This window comes from Aethalodelphis obliquidens, unplaced genomic scaffold, assembly GCF_003676395.1.
Source record: "Aethalodelphis obliquidens isolate GAN/ISIS:26980383/991018 unplaced genomic scaffold, ASM367639v1 scaffold55, whole genome shotgun sequence".
In the NCBI taxonomy this organism is placed as follows: Eukaryota; Metazoa; Chordata; class Mammalia; order Artiodactyla; family Delphinidae; genus Aethalodelphis; species Aethalodelphis obliquidens.
In genome coordinates this window covers 7239736-7265475 of record NW_020837999.1, presented here as the reverse complement: position 1 = coordinate 7265475, position 25740 = coordinate 7239736, and the positions used below count along the sequence as shown (strand labels likewise).

The 25740-nt window shown below is 39.2% G+C and overlaps 1 protein-coding gene across 1 annotated transcript in view; it reads right to left on the bottom strand.

Annotated features, from left to right (window-relative positions):
* The window catches only part of SLC9C2 (solute carrier family 9 member C2 (putative)), a 161020-nt gene that overhangs the window by 78964 nt on the left and 56316 nt on the right, over nt 1–25740 (bottom strand). Inside the window, exons 6-10 of the mRNA XM_027086295.1 lie at nt 22645–22806; nt 20674–20774; nt 19128–19256; nt 14780–14945; nt 1212–1328 (exon numbers count right to left, since the gene is read on the bottom strand). Of these exons, the coding sequence (XP_026942096.1) occupies nt 1212–1328; nt 14780–14945; nt 19128–19256; nt 20674–20774; nt 22645–22806 (675 nt within the window). The remainder of the gene's footprint in view (nt 1–1211; nt 1329–14779; nt 14946–19127; nt 19257–20673; nt 20775–22644; nt 22807–25740) is intronic.

Below are 25740 nucleotides of genomic sequence, written 5' to 3'. Positions count from 1 at the left end.
CCTCTGGGGACAGCAGACTCAAACACCCTCAGGAGTCAGGCAAGGAGCATAAATGTGAAAAAGCTATGACAAGCTGGACAGTGAATGATCAACCAAAAGACATTCAAATTCAATTTTTTTTTACAAACTGTGGCAGGGTCAGGCACACCATGTCCAGGATCCCCACCAACCTGCAGTCTATTTGTGACTCCTGCCCCCATCCCAGGGGATATTTGGGAAATGGAGAAGGAAATTTTTCCATTGTCACAGTAACTGGGGGCAATAGTGGCAGTTAGCAGATACCAGACAAAGCTGAGGGCAGTCCTAAATAACAAACATTGTTCCACCCCAAAAGCCTTTACTCCCTCACTGAGAAGCACTGCAAACCTCTATTACCAAAATTTCTTTCTCCTTGTAGCACCTCTCTCCTCCTACTAGTATTTCATATATGTATCAGGAAGACACATTTTCCCTCTTCATGCTGTGATTTTCCCTCTTTTCTCTCCTTAGTACCACATCTGGAAACCCAGGATATCAACCTATTCCATATCCCAGTGAACTTTAACCACATGAGTCTGACTATTATCACTTCTAGGACCTGACTCTCCAGAATTGTTTAAACCATTCTGCTTTCACCCTCAGACTCAAATCCAGGACCAAGCCAGTTCTTTATTTTTTTTTTGCAGTACGCGGGCCTCTCACTGTTGTGGCCTCTCCCGTTGCAGAGCATAGGCCCCGGACGCGCAGGCTCCGCGGCATGTGGGATCTTCCCGGACCGGGGCACGAACCCGTGTGCCCTGCATCAGCAGGCGGACTCTCAACCACTGCCCCAAGCCAGTTCTTAACATGCACTCATTGAGATCCAGATTGGTCTAGGAAAGAAGTAAATCTAAGCTAGATGAACACAATTGTGTGTGTGTGTGTGTGTGTGTGTGTGTGTGTCTCTGTGTGTGTGTGCGTGTCTGTGTGTGTGTGTGTGTGTGTGTGTGTGTGTGCATGCATACTCGGGGAGATGAAATCATTTAACAATTTTTCCCCCATAATCTCTGAGAAAACACATAGATGGTAATTATTTTCTTGTTACCTGATATACTATTTTAATTGGCCCATGAGTAAAGTATAGGGAAAGCAGTAAAGTTAAGACATCTTGAATATATTTTAATTTCATATGAATTGAAATGTACCATATAAGAATGATTTTAGAAAATATACAGAGAAAATAATGCTCTTACCCCTATAATTGGAAATGCTAAGTATGCTGCTCCGAAAAACTCCAAAAACAATGGATGTGAAGCCACAGATAATCATTGATTCTCCTCTAATGATATCAGTATACATTTTAGAAATGCCTGGAAAGGGAAATATAAAATATAATTTAATATAATGCACGAAAATGATGCTCTTCCACAGGAAACACAAAAATAGAAGAGAAGGAATATGGTAGAAAAAAAGGAGATCATAATGGGATGGGTCCATATGACAATCACGATTATTTTTTAATTTTTCCATTATGCCTTCTATATCTCCAGTGGCAAAGGAACATGGCAATAGCACTTCTTGAAGTGTCCATTGCCTCAAAGCATGATAGAGCTTTGCAATGAGACAAAACACTTCTCAGGTCACTACATTTAGCTTGAATAAATATGAATTGTTAGACTCCAAAAGAATCACATTTTAGAAATAAGTACAAAATATGAGACAGTAATTCTACTCCTAGACATATACCCAAGAGAACTGAAAATATATGTCCACACGAAACTTTGTACATGAATGTTCATAGCAGCATTTTCATAATAGTCAAAAAGTGGAAACAACACATAGCCCTTCAGCTGATAAATGGATAAACATATGTAATCTATCCCTACAATGGAATATTACTCAGCCACAAAAAGGAATGAAGTACCGACTGATACATGTTACAACATGAACCTTGAAAACATTATACAAAGTGAAAGAAGCGAGACACAAAAATCACATATTGTATGGTTTGATTTATATGAAATGTCCAGAACAGGCAAATCCATAGACAGAAAATAGATTACTTGTTGCCAGGAACTTGGGAATGCGGGAATGGGGATGAATGACTGCTAATAGGTATGAGATTTCTTTTGAGGTTGATGAAAATGTTCTAAAATTAGACAGTGATGATGGTTCCGTAACTCTGTAAATATATTAAAGACCACTGAATTGTACAATTTAAAAGGGTGAATTTTATGATATGTGGGTTACATCTCAATTAAGCTGGTATTTAAAAATTAAGCACAAAATCTTATTGGTACTTAACATTCATTAACAGTTTAGTTTAATGGAAAATATAGAGACTTCCAGGAAGATGGCAGAAGAGTAAGACGCGGAGATCACCTTCCTCTCCACAGATACACCAGAAATACATCTACGCGTGGAACAACTCCTACAGAACACCTACTGAACGCTGGCAGAAGACCTCAGACCTCCCAAAAGGCAAGGAACCCCCCACGTACCTGGTTAGGGCAAAAGAAAAAACTAAACAGAGACAAAAGGATAGGGACGGGTCCTGCACCAGCGGGAGAGAGCTGTGAAGGAGGAAAAGTGTCCACACACTAGGAAGCCCCTTCGCGGGTGGAGACTTCGGGAGGCGGAGTGGGGGAGCTTGGGAGCCGCGGAGGAGAGCACAGCAACAGGGGTGCGGAGGGCAAAGCGGACAGATTCCAGCGCAGAGGATCGGGCCGACCGGCACTCACCAGCCGAGAGGCTTGTCTGCTCGCCCGCCGGGGCGGGCGGGACTGGGAGCTGAGGCTCCGGCTTTTGTCGGAGCGCCGGGAGAGGACTGAGGTTGGCGGCGTGAACACAGCCTGCAGGGCGTTGGTGCGCCGCGGCTGGCCGGGAGAGAGTCCGGGGAGGGGTCTGGACCTGCCGAAGAGGCAAGAGACTTTTACGTCCCTCTTTGTTTCCTGGTGCACGAGGAGAGGGGATTAAGAACGCTGCTTGAGAGAGCTCCAGGGACGGGCGCGAGCCGCGGCTAAGAGTGCGGAGCCCAGAGACGGACATGGGACGCTAAGGCCGCTGCTGCCGCCGCCAGGAGGCCTGTGTGCGAACACAGGTCACTAGCCACGCGCCCTTCTGGGGAGCCTGTGCAGCCCGCCACTGCCAGGGTCCTGGGATCCAGGGACGGCTCCCCGGGAGAGCGCACGGCGCGCCTCAGGCTGCAGCGTCACGCCGGCCTCTGCCGCTGCAGGCCCGCCCCGCACTCCGTGACCCTCCCTACCCCCCGGCCTGGGTGAGCCAGAGCCTCCGAATCAGCGGCTCCTTTAACCTCGTCCTGTCTGAGCAAAGAACAGACGCCCTCCAGCGACCTACACGCACAGGCGGGGCCAAATCCAAAGCTGAGCCCCTGGGAACTGTCAGAACAAAGAAGAGAAAGGGAAATCTCTCCCAGCAGCCTCAGAAGCAGCGGATTAAAGCTCCACAATCAACTTGATATACCCTGCATCTGTGGAATACCTGAATAGACAACAAATCATCCCAAATTAAGGAGCCCTGTGGATGAAAGGCTCTTGGTGCTGCAGCCAGGACTCAGTGCTGTGCCTCTGAGGTGGGAGAGCCAACTTCAGGACACTGGTCCACAAGAGGCCTCCCAGCTGCACATAATATCAAACAGCAAAAATCTCCGAGAGATCTCCATCTCAACGCCAGCACCCAGCTTCACTCAACGACCAGCAAGCTACAGTGCTGGACATCCTATGCCAAACAACTAGCAAGACAGGAACACAACCCCACCCATTAGCAGAGAGGCTGCCCAAAATCATAGTAAGTCTACAGACACCCCAAAACACACCACCAGACGTGGACCTGCCCACCAGAAAGACAAGATCCAGCCTCATACACCAGAACACAGGCACTAGTACCCTCCACCAGGAAGCCTACACAACCCACTGAACCAACCTTAGCCACTGGGGACAGACACAAAAAACAACAGGAACTACGAACCTTCAGCCTGCAAAAAAGGAGACCCCAAACACAGTAAGATAAGCAAAATGAAAAGACAGAAAAACACACAGCAGATGAAGGAACAAGATAAAAACCCACCAGACCTAACAAATGAAGAGGAAATAGGCAGTCTACCTGAAAAAGAATTCAGAATAATGATAGTAAGGTTGATCCGAAATCTTGGAGATAGAATGGACAATAGAATGGACAAATTGCAAGAATCAGTTAACAAGGACCTAGAAGAACTAAAGATGAAGCAAGCAACGATGAACAACACAATAAATGAAATTAAAAGTACTCTAGATGGGATCAATAGCAGAATAACTGAGGCAGAAGAACGGATAAGTGACCTGGAAGATAAAATAGTGGAAATAACTACTGCAGAGCAGAATAAAGAAAAAAGAATGAAAAGAACTGAGGACAGTCTCAGAGACCTCTGGGACAACATTAAACGCACCAACATTCGAATTATAGGGGTTCCAGAAGAAGAAGAGAAAAAGAAAGGGACTGAGAAAATATTTGAAGAGATTATAGTTGAAAACTTCCCTAATATGGGAAAAGAAATCATTAATCAAGTCCAGGAAGCACAGAGAGTCCCATACAGGATAAATCCAAGGAGAAATACGCCAAGACACATATTAATCAAATTGTCAAAAATTAAATACAAAGAAAACATATTAAAAGCAGCAAGGGAAAAACAACAAATAACACACAAGGGAATCCCCATAAGGTTAACAGCTGATCTTTCAGCAGAAACTCTGCAAGCCAGAAGGGAGTGGCAGAACATATTGAAAGTGTTGAAGGAGAAAAACCTGCAACCAAGATTACTCTACCCAGCAAGGATCTCATTCAGATTTGATGGAGAAATTAAAACCTTTACAGACAAGCAAAAGCTGAGAGAGTTCAGCACCACCAAACCAGCTCTACAACAACTGCTAAAGGAACTTCTCTAGGCAAGAAACACAAAAGAAGGAAAGGACCTACAATAACGAACCCAAAACAATTAAGAAAATGGGAATAGGAACACACATATCGATAATTACCTTAAATGTAAATGGACTAAATGCTCCCACCAAAAGACACAGATTGGCTGAATGGATACAAAAACAAGACCCATATATTTGCTGTCTACAAGAGACCCACTTCAGACCTAGAGACACATACAGACTGAAAGTAAGGGGATGGAAAAAGGTATTTCATGCAAATGGAAACCAAAAGAAAGCTGGAGTAGCAATTCTCATATCAGACAAAATAGACTTTAAAACAAAGACTATTAGAAGAGACAAAGAAGGACACTACATAATGATCAAGGGATCGATCCAAGAGGAAGATATAACAATTGTAAATATTTATGCACCCAACATAGGTGCACCTCAATACATAAGGCAAATACTGACAACCATAAAAGGGGAAATCGACAGTAACACATTCATAGTAGGGGACTTTAACACCCCACTTTCGCCAATGGACAGATCATCCAAAATGAAAATAAATAAGGAAACACAAGCTTTAAATGATACATTAAACGAGATGGAGTTAATTGATATTTATAGGACATTCCATCCAAAAACAACAGAATACACATTTTTCTCAAGTGCTCATGGAACATTCTCCAGGATAGATCATATCTTGGGTCACAAGTCAAGCCTTGGTAAATTTAAGAAAATTGAAATTGTATCAAGTATCTTTTCTGACCACAACGCCATGAGACTAGATATCAATTACAGGAAAAGATCTGTAAAAAATACAAACACATGGAGGCTAAACAATACACTACTTAATAATGAAGTGATCACTGAAGAAATCAAAGAGGAAATCAAAAAATACCTAGAAACAAATGACAATGGAGACACAACGACCCAAAACCTGTGGGATGCAGCAAAAGCAGTTCTAAGGGGGAAGTTTATAGCAATACAAGCCCACCTTAAGAAGCAGGAAACATCTCGAATAAACAACCTAACCTTGCACCTCAAGCAATTAGAGAAAGAAGAACAAAAAAACCCCAAAGCTAGCAGAAGGAAAGAAATCATAAAAATCAGATCAGAAATAAATGAAAAAGAAATGAAGGAAACAATAGCAAAGATCAATAAAACTAAAAGCTGGTTCTTTGAGAAGATAAACAAAATAGATAAACCACTAGCCAGACTCATCAAGAAAAAAAGGGAGAAGACTCAAATCAATAGAATTAGAAATGAAAAAGGAGAGGTAACAACTGACACTGCAGAAATAAAAGAGATCATGAGAGATTACTACAAGCAACTCTATGCCAATAAAATGGACAATCTGGAAGAAATGGACAAATTCTTAGAAATGCACAACCTGCCAAGACTGAATCAGGAAGAAATAGAAAATATGAACAGACCAATCACAAGCACTGAAATTGAAACTGTGATTAAAAATCTTCCAACAAAGAAAAGCCCAGGACCGGATGGCTTCACAGGCGAATTCTATCAAACATTTAGAGAAGAGCTAACACCTATCCTTCTCAAACTCTTCCAAAATATAGCAGAGGGAGGAACACTCCCAAACTCCTTCTACGAGGCCACCATCACCTTGATACCAAAACCAGACAAGGATGTCACAAAGAAAGAAAACTACAGGCCAATATCACTGATGAACATAGATGCAAAAATCCTCAACAAAATACTAGCAAATAGAATCCAACAGCACATTAAAAGGATCATACACCATGATCAAGTGGGGTTTATTCCAGGAATGCAAGGATTCTTCAATATACGCAAATCTATCAATGTGATAAACCATATTAACAAACTGAAGGAGAAAAACCATATGATCATCTCAATAGATGCAGAGAAAGCTTTTGACAAAATTCGACACCCATTTATGATAAAAACCCTGCAGAAAGTAGGCATAGAGGGAACTTTCCTCAACATAATAAAGGCCATATATGACAAGCCCACAGCAAACATCATCCTCAATGGCGAAAAACTGAAAGCATTTCCACTAAGATCAGGAACAAGACAAGGTTGCCCACTCTCACCACTCTTATTCAACATAGTTTTGGAAGTTTTAGCCACAGCAATCAGAGAAGAAAAGGAAATAAAAGGAATCCAAATCGGAAAAGAAGAAGTAAAGCTGTCACTGTTTGCAGATGACATGATCCTATACATAGAGAACCCTAAAGATGCTACCAGAAAACTACTAGAGCTAATCAATGAATTTGGTAAAGTGGCAGGATACAAAATTAATGCACAGAAATCTCTGGCATTCCTATATACTAATGATGAAAACTCTGAAAGTGAAATCAAGAAAACACTCCCATTTACCATTGCAACAAAAAGAATAAAATATCTAGGAATAAACCTACCTAAGGAGACAAAAGATCTGTATGCAGAAAATTATAAGACACTGATGAAAGAAATTAAAGATGATACAAATAGATGGAGAGATATACCATGTTCCTGGATTGGAAGAATCAACATTGTGAAAATGACTCTACTACCGAAAGCAATCTATAGATTCAATGCAATCCCTATCAAACTACCACTGGCATTTTTCACAGAACTAGAACAAAAAATTTTGCAATTTGTATGGAAACACAAAAGACCCCGAATAGCCAAAGCAATCTTGAGAACGAAAGAAGGAACTGGAGGAATCAGGCTCCCAGACTTCAGACTATACTACAAAGCTACAGTTATCAAAACGGTATGGTACTGGCACAAAAACAGAAAGATAGATCAATGGAACAGGATAGAAAGCCCAGAGATAAACCCACGCACATATGGTCACCTTATCTTTGACAAAGGAGGCAGAAATGTACCGTGGAGAAAGGACAGCCAATTCAATAAGTGGTGCTGGGAAAACTGGACAGCTACATGTAAAAGTATGAAGTTAGATCACTCCCTAACACCATACACAAAAATAAGCTCAAAATGGATTAAAGACCTAAATGTAAGGCCAGAAACTATCAAACTCTTACAGGAAAACATAGGCAGAACACTCTATGACATAAATCACAGCAAGATTCTTTCTGACCCACCTCCTAGAGTAATGGAAATAAAAACAAGAGTAAACAAATGGGACCTAATGAAACTTAAAAGCTTTTGCGCAGCAAAGGAAACCATAAAGAAGACCAAAAGACAACCCTCAGAATGGGAGAAAATATTTGCAAATGAAGCAACTGACAAAGGATTGATCTCCAAAATTTATAAGCAGCTCATGCAGCTTAATAACAAAAAAACAAACAACCCAATCCAAAAATGGGCAGAAGACCTAAATAGACATTTCTCCAAAGAAGATATACAGAGTGCCAACAAACACATGAGAGAATGCTCAACATCACTAATCATGAGAGAAATGCAAATCAAAACTACAATGAGATATCATCTCACACCAGTCAGAATGGCTATCATCAAAAAATCTAGAAACAATAAATGCTGGAGAGGGTGTGGAGAAAAGGGAACCCTCTTACACTGTTGGTGGGAATGTAAATTCATACAGCCACTGTGGAGAACAGTATGGAGGTTCCTTAAAAAGCTACAAATAGAACTACCATATGACCCAGCAATCCCACTACTGGGCATATACCCTGAGAAAACCATAATTCAAAAAGAGTCATGTACCAAAATGTTCATTGCAGCTCTATTTACAATAGCCCAGAGATGGAAACAACCTAAGTGTCCATCATCGGATGAATGGATAAAGAAGATGTGGCACATATATACAATGGAATATTACTCAGCCATAAAAAGAGACGAAATTGAGCTATTTGTAATGAGGTGGATAGACCTAGAGTCTGTCATACAGAGTGAAGTAAGTCAGAAAGAGAGAGACAAATACCGTATGCTAACACATATATATGGAATTTAAAAAAAAAAAATGTCATGAAAAACCTAGGGGTGAAACAGGAATAAAGACACAGACTTACTAGAGAATGGACTTGAGGCTATGGGGAGGGGGAAGTGTAAACGGTGACAAAGCGATAAAGAGGTATGGACATATATACACTACCAAACGTAAGGTAGATAGCTAGTGGGAAGCAGCCGCATAGCACAGGGAGATCAGCTCGGTGCTTTGTGACCGCCTGGAGGGGTGGGATAGGGAGGGTGGTAGGGAGGGAGACGCAAGCAGGAAGAGATATGGGAACATATGTATATATATAACTGATTCATTTTGTTGTGAAGCTGAACATACCATTGTAAAGCAATTATACTCCAATAAAGATGTTAAAAAAAAAAAAAAAAAAAAGAATATGTTGCACAGCACTGGGAATATAGCCAATATTTTGTGATAACTGTAAATGGAATATAATGTTTATAAATTGGGAATCGCTATGTTGTACACCTGTAACTTTGTAATATTATGAAACAATAAAATTAAATTAAATGAAAAAAAAAAAAAAAAAAAAAAAAAAAAATTCAAAATGTCTTTACAAAAAACTTGGATTCCAAGAGGCCTATACAGTGGCAGACAGACTTTTAAAATAAGTTGGCCATATGTTCCAGTTTGCCTAGGACAGTTCCTGTTATGCTTACTGTCCTAGGGTCTTATCCTGTTTTAACATTTGTTTTGGATTTTTCATCTTCCAACATAGTGTCATCATTAATAGTTGCCTTAAAATAAGGCATAAGGGTTTGCTTGAATTCTGTTATGGACTTCCATCTTCCTTTGTGGTCATGTATAGTGTGTGTGAAACACATTTTAATATATGATTACATGGACTATGGAAAGGGAGAAAAGATACCTTTAGAGTAGAGGCCCCTGGCAAAGACTAAGTTAATCAAGCTATCAAGGTTAATCTCACCAGTGATGTCATGTTGATAGCATGTGTCCTTGTATGATGTGATGCGAAGGGCACATCGTCTCTGTGGTCTTCCTCCGTAAAACCCATAACCCCAGGTTAATCATGAGAAATACATCAGACAAACTCAAATTGAGGGATATTCTACAAAGTAATTGGTCCTAAAACTCTGAAGGAAAGACAGAGAAATCGGCATAGATCAGAAATTAAGAGATGTAACAAAATGTAATGTGGTATTCTAGCTGGGTTCCTGGCATAGAAGAAAGACATTAGCAGAAAAAACTAGTAAAACCTTAATAATGTATAGAGTTCAGTTAATAGTAATGTTGGTTTCATATGTGACAAATGTACCACAATTATGTAAGATATTAACAATGAGACAAACTGAGTGAGGGTTATAGGAGAACTGTCTGTACTATCTTTGCAACTTTTCCATAAATCTAAAACTATTCTAAAATAAAAACTTTATTAAACATAAAAAAAAAAAAAGAAAATATAATCAAATTAATTGCCTAGTGTTATACAATTTATAAGTAGGGTGATAGTGATTGGTACCTGCCCATCCAGTATCTATCCTCTGTTCTTGGTAACAAAACTGGTTTTATTCAGGGTGGCAATGTGCTCAGATAAATGACAATTTTTCCCCAACTCCTGGGCTTCTAAGAGTAGCCACTGAGACATAAGTGGAAGTTACTGAGTGGAACTTTTGGGAAATTTCTTGGAGGGAGAGGAGACTTAACTGAAAGGACCATCTTTCTGACCCTTGCTCTTCTTCCTTTTCCTGCCTGAAATATGGGGTGATGGCTAGAACTTTAGTAGCCAACTTGCAATCCTGAGGATGGAAGCCATACACAAAGGGGAGGAGCAGATAAATAAACCCCACAATAGACTGCTGTCATTTTGCTTTAAATATTATCTTTTAAAGAGATTAAAAATAAGAAAAAGTCATATTTTCCCATCTGTTTACAATTATGGTATTTTTCATTCTTTTGCGTAAATGAAAATTTCCATCTGATTCCATTTTGTTTCAGCCTGAAGGACTTCCTTTAACATTTTTTGTAGTGTAGGTCTGTTGGTGATAAATTCTTTCAGCTTTTATACGTTTAAGTCTTTTTTTCTCCTTTACTTTTGAAAGATATTTTCACTGAGAATTCTAAGCTGGCAGTATTTTTCTTTTAGGACTTTAAAAATATTGCCCACCATCTTTTGGCTTGCAATATTTCTGAAGAGAAGTCTGTTATGATTATTATTTTTGTTTCTCTGTAAATAATGTATCTTTTTTCTCTGACTGCCTTTAAAATTTTCTCTTTACCAATGGTTTTTAGGAATTTGATTTTTATGTGCCATGGTGTAGTTTTCTTTGTGTTTCTTTGGCTTGAGGTTTGTTGAGCTTCCTGAATCTGTGGCTTTATAGTTTTCATCAAATTTAGAAAATTTTCACCCATTATTTTCTTCAAATATTTTTTGTTCCTCCCTCTCTCTCTCTCTCCCCTCTCTTTTACGAACTTGTATATTAAGGCACTGAAGTTGTCCCACAGCTCACTAATGTTCTGTTTATTTATTTAGTTTTTTCTTTTTAGTCTTGTTCTGTCTGTGCTTCATCTCGGATAGTTTCTATTGCTACATCTTCAAGTTCACTAGTCCTTTCCTATGCTGTGTCTCATCTGATGTTAATTCCATCCAGTGTATTTTTCATCTCAGACATTGTGGGTTTCATCTCTAGAAGTCTGATTTAGGTCTCTTTTATATCTACCATGTCCAGTGGTGTGCTGATAAACCAGCTTTCCAAAATTAAAAAAGGCCTGATTTGTAGCATTTGCCAACTTCATGTGCAAACACTCCCACAATAACTAATTCAAAGCTACCAAAGGTTTAACCACTAGCATGCAAAATTCCTAATTATTTAACAACTGGCTCTCATAAGCTGATGGGAGCAATCATACCCCATACTCAATCTTTCTTCTAATTTTTTGAACCAATGGAATATAGTTACAACAACTGTTTGTTTTTTTGCAGTACGTGGGCCTCTCACTGTTGTGGCCTCTCCTGTTGCGGAGCACAGGCTCTGGATGTGCAGGCTCAGCGGCCACGGCTCACGGGCCCAGCCACTCCGCGGCATGTGGGATCTTCCCGGACCAGGGCATGAACCCGTGTCCCCTGCATCGGCAGGCGGACTCTCAACCACTGCGCCACCAGGGAAGCCCTTCTGTCTAGTTTTTTAGTTGGTTCAGGCAGAAAGGTAAATCTAGTTCCTGCTACTCCATCTTAACTCCAGGAGTTATATAGAGGGACCCAGTGTTCCTGATGAGTTCATGGAGCTGCGGGCCAGCCCTGGACTTCTTTTACTTAAGAGCATAAACCCAAATTTAAGAACATGTGACACACTAATTTAACCACAAATTGATATAGAAAGAATTATACAACTATATGTTTTTTTAAAGCAGCTGTTTAATATATTCCATTGCATCAAAATCCAAACTGATCACATTAAATGACACTATTTTTTTTAATCCAAGCAGAACTGAATCTGATTCAGATTCTACTTTTTTTCCTTTGGTGTCTTTGAAACACATAACAATTAAAAATGTATAGCTGGGGGTTCTCATTATTACTATTCTTAAGATACTCTACATAGCTGAAAAGAAAGTAAATCTCTGCTTTCCAGTGTTTGATCTGAGTATATGAAATATCAGAATATTCAGATTCTATTTATCTTTACAAAAACTCTCCTGAATGATAAGATAAATACCAGGATAATAAAGAATTTCTGATAACTCAGTGCCTGATTGTGGATCAATATTCAGGCTGTTTATTTCTGTTCTTTGTGCTTCATTATTGTAGCCAATAAAGAAAGCAAAGAAAATAAAAGGCAAGCAAGTTATAATCATCTTATATTACTACTTGTTACTAACTTTGACTATGACAGAAGACACAAAATACTGGTTACACAGGTTTGAAGATTATTATTAGCACATCTGATTTAGCTGGTCAAGAAACACTTTAATTCTTCACTCAGATTCAGTGAGTCAACCAGGAGCAAGTAAAGCATAACGTTTATTGTATGAAGTTTTGAATTTGATGTATAGTTATTTTTAATAGTAAAACACCATAAGAATTACTCCCCACATTTTTTATTGGCTTAATGTGAACTAACTTATATTCACTAATTCACTGTAAAATTTGGAAAAGGAAAGAATGAAACAAAAATCATCTGTAATTCCACGACCCAGATAAAACCATTTGAATGTTGAAGTCTTTTTCAAAGCATATAATTCCTTTTACTTAATTGAGGTCATGCTAAAACTTTGTATTTTATTCCTTTACAAGCTCCCATTCCAGATTTGTTTTAAAGTAAAAATTGTTTGAGCCCTGTGCATTCTTTTGAAATAGGTAATGAATAGACAAGTTCCTTTTAACTTACATGTGAACATCCACTACTTTTTTCAGTGGGTCAGGCCACCTCAGACTTAACTTGTACAGGTTTTATAGTGCACAAGGGTGCCACATCAAATGAAACACCAGTCACACTGTAGGAACTGCAGTTTTGTATATTATTATGGTAATTTTAGGCATATGGCAAAACATATTTTTCCTTAAAAAAGTAATGTATTAGGACAATTAGATAGAAAGGATCATTTTTATCTAATTCACACAAAGGTAAAGAGGTCACTAGGTAAGGATGTCACTGAATCCAGAACATGCATCACCTTAGTATTATTGACATAAAGAAAATATCAACTAAATCAAATACCTTTACTAGTTTTCTTTTAAAGAAATAGAAGACTTCTACTCCTTTTCTGAAAAAATTTTTGAATATGGAAACAGCAATAAATAAAGTTTATAGTTTATTAGAGCCTCTTACACTCAAGAGATTGCACACAAGGGAGCAGGAAGATAACGAGGTAAATAAAACAAGTGGCAAATACAAATGGCTAAAAGAGAAAAAGAGACGAAGAAAAGATAGAAAAAAACTGTACCTATGGGGAAAAAAAGAGAGAAAGAGGACAGGATCAGACTCTGAGAAATATCTGGCACAATTTAGAATATCACCAGCAAAAGTGTCAATACCTCTTATGTTTTCTCAACTGTAAGTATAAATGGGTGTAAAAATGGGACTATCACCTCTCTGGTGGGTTGTCCCGCCCCAGTTGTAAGGCAACATTTTTCCACTACATATAACTGAAACCTCAAAATTGGTTAAATATTTCTGAGTCAAAAACAGAAATCATAGCATCTAACCATTTTATGTTTTTACTGCTGTGTTAATAAAACAGGATATTTCACAGTGAAATTACTGCTGTGTTAAAAAACAGGATATTTCAGGGCTTCCCTGGTGGCGCAGTGATTGAGAGTCCGCCTGCCGATGCAGGGGACATGGGTTCGTGCCCCGGTCTGGGAGGATCCCACATGCCGTGGAGCGGCTGGGTCTGTGAGCCACGGCCACTGAGCCTGTGCGTCCGGAGCCTGTGCTCCGCAACGGGAGAGGCCACAACAGTGAGAGGTCCGCGTACCGCAAAAAAAAAAAAAAAAAAAAAAAAAAAAACAGGATATTTCAGAGTGCAATTACCGTTTACCAAATAAGATGGGAAGTAATGAGAACCCCTAATCCTCTTGGAAATAAGCTTTTATTGAATATCATATTTGCCAGACTAATACTTTCACCCCATTTCTTTTAAATAAACTACAACTCCCCCTCCCACATGCCCAAGGTTAGCTGCTCCAAAATAAAGGCAGTTCTAACAAGAGGTACCTAGGCCTTGGAAAAGTGCCATTAGAGGTAGAGACGAATCTCTACCTTGTGGCTTAAAACTCAATGGAATGGAAGAATGCTTACTTTTATCACCTTCTAGAAAGATAACATTTTCTCTTGAAAAAAATTATTTGAGATTATTTATCCCAGATCCCGGGTTGCCTTATCCACTTTGCATACTTCAATCAATGCTCATCTCCAAGGAAAAAAAGCACAAATATCTACTCTGCTGGATACACAATTCGTGCAAGAAAAATATTATCAAAAGGAAATAATTTATCCTCATATCTTCAAAATAAGAGAGAGAAATAAATCTGACATACCAATAGTTTTCAGTGAATTCACAGAGTGAACAGGATCTGTCATGCCAAGGGTCATGCTAAAGAGGAGGCAAGATTGCAAATCCCATGAATCTTTATTGAATTTCAGAACCACATATCCAATTACGATGAATGCCGTAGAGAAGCTAATTAATCCGGTTAACATAACCTGTGAAACGAATTCATAACACAGTATTAGATTTAACACCTAAACATGGTATGACTGCATTTACTCTTGTAAGAATCAGATCTCATTATATATTTTATACAGTTACTCGGGAAGATAAATGTAAAAGGTATTCTAGTTTACCTGCCTCAAAGAAACCATCCCTTCCAAACAAATGAAATTCTACCTATGAAAAGACCAATTCACCCATCTTTCTTGTTACTCTTCCAGCTTAACAGTTCTCCACATCAGAATGTTCTAAAATGGAATGCAAATTTTTCTTGCTTCCGTGTAGAATATTTCCTGGTGTTTCTGAAGTGATGATCTGCAGGGCTCCAGGCAGAAAAAAAGGTAAAACAGTGGGCAAAAAGCACATGCCAGCTGATTTGGCTCCCTTATTAAGTGCTTTCTGGAAGAAGCCATGGTCAGCAAACTTTTGTATACATTTCATTGCCCAACGGTTTTCTAACACTACCACATCTGTCAGGGATGCTGGGAAATGTAGCACTATTTTACACTGGGCCCACTACCATTCTATACAAAATACAGTAAGTCACTCTGTTAGTGAGAAAGAAAGGAATAGGCAATCAAAATGCCTGCCTTAAATACAGCAACAGAATGCAAAACTTTTAAACAAGCAGAAGGAACAAAAGGGATAAAGAAAACTGAATCAGTTGATTTTTTTAAATTTATCTTTAATTTACATACAGTAAAATTCACTCTTTTGGGCTTCCCTGGTGGCGCAGCGGTTGAGAGTCCGCCTGGCGATGCAGGGGACATGGGTTCGTGCCCCGGTCTGGGAAGATCCCACATGCCGCAGAGAGGCTAGGCCCGTGAGCCATGGCCGCTGAGCCTGCACGTTCGGAGCCTGTGCTCCGCAACGGGAGAGGCCACAACAGTGAGAGGCCCGCGTAACGCCAAAAAAAAAAAAAAAAAAAAAAAAAAAAATTCACTCTTCTGATGTATAGTTATATGAGTTTTGACAAATGCATAGTCATGTAAACATGACCAAAATGAAAAAACAAAGCAGATCCATCACCCCAAAAAATTTCTTCATGCTGTCCCTTTGTAGTCAATTTCTTCCCTCATTCCCACTCCCTGGCAACCAATGATCTGTTTTCCAAAGCTATAGTTTTGCCTTTGCTAGAAGGAAGGTCTATGAATGGACGAATGGAATTATACAGTATGTACCCTTTCGAGTCTGGTCGAGTCTTAGCATAATGCATTTGAAAGTCTTCCATATTGTGCCTATCAATAGTATTCCATTGTAAGATGTGCCACAATTTCTTTATTCATCACTGGCTGAGTAACATTTGAGCTGTTTCCAGACTTCTGTGATTTTTTTTCTTTCTTTTTCTTTTTTGGCTGCGCTGCACAGCTTGCAGGATCTTAGTTTCCTGACCAGGGATCAAATCCACGCCCTCTGCAGTGGAAGCGCTGAGCCCTAACCACTGGACTGCCAGGGAATTCCCCAGACTTTTGAGATTATGAATAAAGCTGCCATAAAGATTCACACAGAGGTTTAGTATAAATTAAGTTTTCATTTCTCTTGGATAAATACATAAGAGTGGAATTGCTGGGTCATAAGGCAAGTGTATATTTAACTTTATAAGAAACTCCCAGACTGTTTCTCAAAGTGACTGTACCATTGTGCAATCTCACCAGCAATGTATGAGAGTTCTAGGTTCTCTGCATTCTTACCACCACTTGGTATTAATCAGGTTTGTTATTGCTGCTGATGTCATTCTAATAGGAATGTCAGTGGTATCTCAGTATGGTTTTAATTTATATTTCCCTAATAACATTTAAGATGTTGAGCATCCAATAACAAAAAAACAAACAACCCAATCCAAAAATGGGCAGAAGACCTAAATAGACATTTCTCCAAAGAAGATATACAGACTGCCAATAAACACATGAAAGAATGCTCAACATCATTAATCATTAGAGAAATGCAAATCAAAACTACAATGAGATATCAACTCACACCAGTCAGAATGGCCATCATCAAAAAATCTAGAAACAATAAATGCTGGAGAGGGTGTGGAGAAAAGGGAACACTCTTGCACTGCTGGTGGGAATGTGAATTGGTACAGCCACTATGGAGAACAGTATGGAGGTCCCTTAAAATACTACAAATAGAACTACCATATGACCCAGCAATCCCACTACTGGGCATATACCCTGAGAAAACCATAATTCAAAAAGAGTCATGTACCACAATGTTCATTGCAGCTCTATTTACAACAGCCAGGAGATGGAAACAACCTAAGTGTCCATCATCGGATGAATGGATAAAGAAGATGTGGCGGGCTTCCCTGGTGGCGCAGTGGTTGATAGTCTACCTGCCGATGCAGGGAACACAGGTTTGTGCCCCGGTCCGGGAAGATTCCACATGCCGCAGAGCGCCTGGGCCCGTGAGCCATGGCCGCTAAGCCTGCGCATCCGGAGCCTGTGCTCCGCAACGGGAGAGGCCACAACGGTGAGAGGCCCGTGTACAGCAAAAAAAAAAAAAAAAAGATGTGGCACATATGTACAATGGAATATTACTCAGCCATAAAAAGAAACGAAATTGAGCTATTTGTAATGAGGTGGATGGACCTAGAGTCTGTCATACAGAGTGAAGTAAGTCAGAAAGAGAAAGACAAATACCGTATGCTAACACATATATATGGAATCTAAGAAAAAGAATATCAGGAAGAACTTAGGGGTAAGACAGGAATAAAGACACAGACCTACTAGAGCATGGACTTGAGGATATGGGGAGGGGGAAGGGAAAGCTGTGACGAAGTGAGAAAGTGGCATGTACATACTACCAAACGTAAAATAGATAGCTAGTGGGAAGCAGCCGCATAGCACGGGGAGATCAGCTCGGTGCTTTGTGACCATCTAGAGGGGTGGGATAGGGAGGGTGGGAGGGAGGGAGACGCAAAGGGAAGAGATATGGGAACATATGTATGTGTATAACTGATTCACTTTGTTATAAAGCAGAAACTAACACACCATTGTAAAGCAATTATACTCCAATAAAGATGTAAAAAAAAAAAAAGATGTTGAGCATCTTTCCAAGACATTTACATATCTTCCTTGGTGTTTCAAATCTGCTAAAATCTTTTTCCCTTCTAAATCTATTTTTAATCACAACAAATATTACCCCCAAAATCCAAAAAAAGCCCAGCAGAGATTCTCAACCTGGATAAAATAACAAAATCCAACTGTATATTATCAAAAAGACATCTAAGCATAAGGACATCAAAATCTTGAAAGTAAAAGAATGGAAAATTTTTAGCAGGTAAATACTAACCAAAAGAAAGCTTGTATAACTATAATAATACCAGATGAAATTGACTTAAGGCAAAGGCATTATTTGGGACAAAAGGGTAACTAAATAATGAGGAAAAAATTAGGAAAATAACAATACTTCAACAAAAATCAAAGAGTTGATATACAAAACACATTCTCTGATCACAATGTGACAAGAGAAATGATAATTTAGAAGCCATATTTGGACATTTAAAAATGACTTTTAAATAATTAACAGGTCAAAGAAAATAGTATAATAAAATTTAGGTAGGAGGGATAAAAATGAAAACACCAAAATCTAAACATTTGAGGTGAATATAAAAGAGTTGTTACAGGAAAACTTAAAACTTTAAATGTACAAAATGCAAAAATAAAAAAGCTAAAAGTCAATCAACTAATACCTAGCTCAAGATGTTAGAAAAGTACAGAATAAAATCAAAGAAAATAAAACATTTTGAAAAGAAAAATAAAATAATCTGGCAAGCATGATTAAGAAAAGAAAGAGAGAGAGAATGCATAAATAAAACAACCAGAGCAGTGAAAATGTACAAATCTACAGATAGACAGCTGAGAGGAAGTCAGAGGTGGAATTAGGATCCAGGTTCTGCCGTTTATCAGCCTTGTGACCTCTGAACTACACTCTGCTTATATGTGAAATGGAGATAATAACTCAGTGCCTAGTCACAGTGGTCACTCAGCAAATATTCATTCCTTCTCCCTCCCCTCAACTCTCTTTAATTAGTGGTTTTGCAGAATGAAGGGGATAAAACAACTAAAAATGTGAGATTTATGAATTATTAATCTTCTTTGTAGAGAGTCAGATTCTCTGTCAACATGAATAAGCAAGAATGGACCATAATTTGTCTTAAAATGTGTTCTTACCTGCCAAAACACATTCTTGAGTATATAGAAGTCCACATTCAAAGCAGCCATAAATATAATTAAAGGTGAAAAATAACAATAAATTGAAAAACTTGGTGTTCTTAGAAGAGGGTAGACGACTTGATGCATCTAAAGTAACAAAGGCAAACAAGAAATTAGTTTGCTACCATTCTGAAGTATTAGAAATTAAGTTGATGCTCTGTCAATCAATATAAATTTTATAATATTCCAATTTGCAACTAATGAGAGATTATCTACAAGGCCAGTCCTGGGGGTCTTGTGGTAGATTTCTTGATCTAACTAACCATCCACATGAGTTAAATGCATAGTCCTCTACTCACCAGAAATGTGTGTGAGTTTAGGCTACACAAACATTGCTTGTGGTAAGTAATCAGTATTTTCAAAAGTCGTACTTCACCATCGGTGATCCCTGAGGTGATTTTAGGTGGTTCACAGATAGGTACTTTTTATTTGACTGTTAGATAATTATCTTAATTTGCATAAGAGGAAAAAAAGAACTGTGCATGGATACTTGTGATTTCACAGATATTCGCTTAGGATTTTAAAATCTTTCAGTGAGTCAAGGAGAGAAAAATAATACCTAGATAATAGTACAAATCGTGTATATAGGACATAAATCATGAAGGTTATACACAGATGAATGGAAAACACTAACAACAACAATGACTGAAGTGCTATAAATATTCCCTCCTAAAAAGTCTTTGGCCCAATTAACAGTTTAATCTTCATTGCTTAACATCTCTGTGCCTCAGTTTTCTCATCAGTAAAATGGGAACAGAGTACCTACTTCCATTGGGTTGCTGTGAGGATGAATGAATTAACTCAAGAGTTAATAATAAGTTAATAAATTTACTAAAAAGAAAACAAAGAACTTAAAAGGGAGCCTGGCACATAGTTAACACTAAAAAGATGTTAGTTGTGTGGTGTTTCAGAAGAATAACAAGAGGCTTTTACAATCCTAAATAGGTACAAGCATTGTCTCCACTTCTTTTTAAATAAAAGAATGAGTGGAGACAAATTGTTGTTGATCACACAGCTATACATTTGAAATCATGTCAATAAATTAAATTAATGAAGTTTTTCTTGGATCTATATTATGTTTCCTATGATGCACGCTTTGCATTTAATCTGGCAGTTAGAAAATAGTAACCGTGCTTCCTCATGACAGTAACTGTTGCCTTTTGTAACTACACTCTCCGAGGGTGCTGAAGACAATAGCAGGAGAGAGTCCAGCGTATGTACAGGGGAAGGAAACAAGAGTAAGGACCAAAGGCAGGTGACGAAGAACCCAAGAATGCAATCACATTTTACTCACTTCCAAATTACTGCTTTAAGTCTCTCTAATTTGTTTCCTTTCTTGGATGGTTTTTCATTTTCAAAAATTTAACACCAGATAAATTTTTCTCAGTAGCTTGTCACATAAAAGAAATAATAATTCCACTCATTCAGGGATGGGGATGGGAGTTGACCTTGTTTTTGGTCTTTGTTCTTTATGCTATTCTCTAAGTTTTCGTATGTACATCACCTCAACAAAATTGTAGGCCAGCTGTCCTATCAAAAATCCAACAAGAGAAAGAATCATCAAGACAATGACTTCAGAATTCTTTAAAAATGCCCTCAGAAGTCCTAAAAAAAAAAAATACAAGTATGTGTTATTTGGACATAAGGTATGGTTTAAAAACAATTTAATATTACCTCTCTCTAGGTATTTGACTTTAAACTTCCTCTGAATGTCATATCATCATGAATAAACAACTGACAGCTGTCTCTTAGTATAAGACACACATAATGAAGTTCCAACAACCTCCCATTTGCCCACCCAGTGGCACGTTAGGATCACTGTATGGGTATCTTGCCTATGGATCTGATGATGAGAAATTATGAAAAACCAAATTTCATACCTACAAAGTGTGCCTTATATTAATCATTACTCCTCCTAAGCTACAGTAACATATATTCTATAGTTTTCTTAAAAACCAGAAATACTTTTAACTGAGATCTAACCATAGGGAAAACTGCCTTCACCAGCAAGTGTGAAAAGACCCTAGCTATCCTATTTATATGCATTTTCTTGCCTTAAAACTCCCTACTCTAAGATTATTCAGCTCATCACCTCCTGAGGCAATATATCGACTATAATCCAATTAATTTATGCCTAAAGGCAAGAGTCATTGGCATCTCAGAGTCTGCATTTCCTTCCTTCCAGCCAGAGGTCATGACAAATCAGTAAATATTTTTTGAACACTTCTTATGCATAAGGCTAGCCAAAGAAATGTTTCTCAAACTATTTCTGCAATACCCTTTACTGCTGGAGCACTTGTCTCTATGTAATCATAAAGGATCCAAAGCTAGCGAAATACATGGTCAACAGCACCTTCTAGTACCAAAAGGGACCAAGGTCACTAATGAGTGTTTTAAAGACCCCAGAGAAAGCAATTTCGTTCCCTGAAATGAGTAAAATTGAAGTTCTTCATGTGTATTTGCTTCGTTGTTTGTTTCTTTATAGTCTTCCTAGTTCCAGAAAGGATTTTAAAGCAGCTGACATTTTTCCCAAATAAAAAAATTTTTAAGGGGACTAGAAAATTTTCTCTAATCGCTAGCATTGAATTATGGAATAACGCATCTGTGTTTTTTAATACGTTATTTTATCTGCATGAGTATCATTCACCATACCTATTGAATTCTTAACCATTGTTTAAGAGTCCTTACAGGTGAAGCTTTTCCTAATTCCCCACTACGGGGTGGGTGGGTGGTGCATCTTCCCTAAAGAAAAATCACATAAAAGCTATACTAGAATGGACAAAATTGATGATGTTAACTAAGCAAGTTGTAATCCATATATCTGAGTTCTATTTGCCCCATCTGCCCTCCCCTCATCCCAGATATTTTGGGCACGTTAGGCCTGGCAGGCCATCAGGCAGCCAAGCAGTGTGAGGCTCTCCCTCTCCCTTGTTACCAGAGATTCTGGACCATACCTTTATAGTTATACTAATGACGATGCATTGTAATTATCTGTCTGCCTGTCTCCCCCACGAGAGGGCTCCTTGAGCTTAAGGACTATCTTATTCTCCACACTGCTGTGCTCAGCAAATGTCACTGAATGAAGGAGCACAGTATAGGTGATACTTACAAATAAATGAAACAAGACTAATAGCATTCAGTAACATCTTATAATTTCACTGGCCCCCTTCTTTTGTTATTGTTGTGATTACATTCTGCACTAGGAAAGGTTCAGAGGGCAGAGGAGAGATGAGGTATAAAAACAACCACCTTGGGGCTTCCCTGGTGGCGCAGTGGTTGAGAGTCCGCCTGCCGATGCAGGGGACACGGGTTCGTGCCCTGGTCTGGGAGGATCCCACATGCCGCAGAGCGGCTGGGCCCGTGAGCCATGGCCGCTGAGCCTGCGCGTCTGGAGCCTGTGCTCCGCAACGGGAGAAGCCACAACAGTGAGAGGCCTGCGTACTCAAAAAAAAACAAAAAGAAACCAACCACCTACCTCCCAAAACAACAGTGGAACATACAAGAATTGGGAAATGCTCCTTTGTTGGCATGTAGTCAGCTGACCGTCCACAGAGTAAATCAGTCTGGTTACCTTCTTTTTGCACCCAGAAGGACACGTTTGCTTTTGCCATTGCTTTTTCAGTCCCAATTGATGAACCTGGATGAGAGTTACTGTTGACATTTTCACTAGTACAGACTAATCCGTTATGATACACAAAAAAGAAGAAAATGAGACTTGCCAGGACCCAATCCATCCACATTCTTTCTACCTAAGATTATACCATAGTCAGATATAAGCACATTTCTTCTTGCCACAAGGTACATGTTAATACTGCCTGTTCCACCTTTGCTCTAAGAACATTAACAGCAGTGTTAGTGTTTCTTCCTCATACTGCTCCGTGTGTATGGGGGAGGGATTGTATTGATTTTTGCACATACCATGTATTGTACGATTTTGCCTTCCCCACTGGACAGTGAGTTTCTTGAGGGTCAGGGCTGACTACTGATTTTCCTTAAGGCTGTGCACACAGTATGCGGCACACAACAGGCTCTCCATAAATATGTGATGAACTGAACTCTTTGAGGGGGAACTCTTTCTCCACGGGTACAAATCATTCTAGAATTTTCTTTTACTACTGCCATCCCTTGTCCCTTTTTTCTTCTCTCAGGCCCCTCCAAATCCAAAATGGCAAATGAGAAACAAGGTCAAAGCTGAGTCACGTCAGTTAAGGTCGGGGATGGGGAAGGATGTGAACTAACCTCAAAACAAAGGAAGAGACAAAAGTTGAGGTTTGCTCATATGGTAGCTTTGAGTGAATTAGGAAAAGTCTCCCTTGCTAACAACAGGGCACATGGCTTGGCACATGAATAACAGGCTGGACTTCAGCCCCAATACCCACCCCCATCACAGCTGCCCCTTTGTGGAGGACATAGCTTGCACAAATCTATTTGGGGTCCTGAGAAGAGCTCATTCCCTTTTTCTTTTCCTTGCAGCTAGAGTTAACCTAAAATTCCTGGAGGCTCCTGAAGTATCCCCATTATTTGTGGAGCTCATCTTTGGATATTTATTTTGCATTTGTTTGGTCTGCAAGCCACAATGATTTTGGTGTGAAGCAGAGGGTGGGCCAGAGATGGGATTCAAAACGTTGTATCTTCAAACCTGTCCCTCAAGTAGCACTTCACATCCTTGCCACCTTCACAGCCCACTCATCATTACAGCATCACTCTCAAATCAAGTTCTCTAAACTGTTAAGACCAGCAATACCTTCTGCCAAAGCTAAGCAGGTTCAGAGTTGAAATCAAGATGAAGGCACTCGAAAATCATAAAAAATGCTCAGCTCTGTGTCTGTTTGCCACAGACAGTACTGCCAACTGATTTCACATGAAAGCCATTTTCATGCCTAATTCCTATTGGTTTCTTGCCAACTTACTTTCATTCTGATTGGTTACACACATTATCCCCACCCCCAATCCAGAAGAGGCTAAGTGATCCCAGTTCCAGGGAAATTTGCATTTCTTAATGCTCAAGCTGTGTCTATATATACAACTGTTTTAACTGATTTTCTCTGCCTGATGTAATGGCTGAAATGGTCATGGACCATGCAGACGGAACCTCCTCCTATACGGTTTCTTAATATATACTGTTTTTCTTTCTTCAACCCTAACCCTTTTCAACACTGCTTTGTCTCCCCTCTGACTTTTTCATTCATCATTTTCTGTTTTCTCTTTTTCCATCTCTCTTTTCTTCTCAGTGGAGTTTCACCTTTTCCTCCTTAACTCCTATTTGTCATTGGGTTTTGGTCCTTGAAGAAACAATATCACCCAGTCTTCACAGGACAAATGTATCCCAAATTCTGTGATGCCTAACATGATATCTTTACCTCAAATCTAATCATTAAAAACAAATACAGCATAAATTTAAACAAATGAACAAGCTATTAATGTAGTTTACTTTCAAGGAAGTTATTTTGTGACAATGAAATTCTACCCTCTCATCCCTGTGCCACACTAATCAAATCCTCTTCCCCTGGGCACCAAGGATAATACCACAGCAGTGAGATTACTAACTCTGTCGTCGATCTTCTCCATCACTATATCAAGGAAACGTGAACAAACGAAAGTCCCAATTCCTACTTGAGACTAAGTAGTATCAGTCAACAGCTCTATGTCTCCCTCTGACTGCAGCAACCACCACTGGCACTCACATGCCATTCCCCTAAAATAGATGCTTGACAGTGTTTTGTTGCTGTCATCTGGTATGGTTCCTTTAAGCCACTGGGTCCACCCCTACCATAAATCCCAAGGACCATGTTGAAAAAAAAATGTCTTATTCTCAGGCTGTCTCCTGAGAGACCCATTCTTTACTCATTCCCATCCTGCCCTTACTGAACTCTTCTGGTTACCAAGTTCACTAACTTTTCTCCCATTTTCATCTTAACCTTATCTACATTGTTTGTCACCTTGATTTCTCTCCTCCTCAGGTCACTTTGAGTCATGTCCTTCCAGTTCTATCTAGTTCCTATCCCACTGCTGTCCTCTCAGGCTCACCTGGGTCACCTAGACCCTCCAGGTAAGACTCATACAGTTTCACATTTCCAAAGTCAGATTCTCCATGGCTTTTGGAAAAATACTCATACCTCAAGAAAACTTGAACAAAATTCATAGAGTCGGCTCTAGATTACATATAGTTCTGAGAGCTACAGATAGCACATAACTAAAATACACAGAGATGATCACATTTCTCTACATAACAGTATTTCCCATAGAGCAAAAAAGAAAGCAATAATAAATGTATATTTCACCATTTTGGGGAGAGCCAGTTGAACAGACTTTGGTGGCTTTGAATGTTGAGAGGTGAGAGGCTTTCCAGCGTGTTTCCCCCAAACTCCATCTTTTGACGATAGACTATACTGTCTCACTAAGACAGGCACATGACAGGTTGATTAGTCATAGTTCCCCAACCCCCTAACACTGTGATTGGTTCAGAGCATGGGACTCAGACAAGACCAATCAGATGATGCCTTGATATATATACCATTATTGGGAGAGAGCTGCTCTCTTTCCATTTGAGTTTAGCTGTGGTGATGACTGC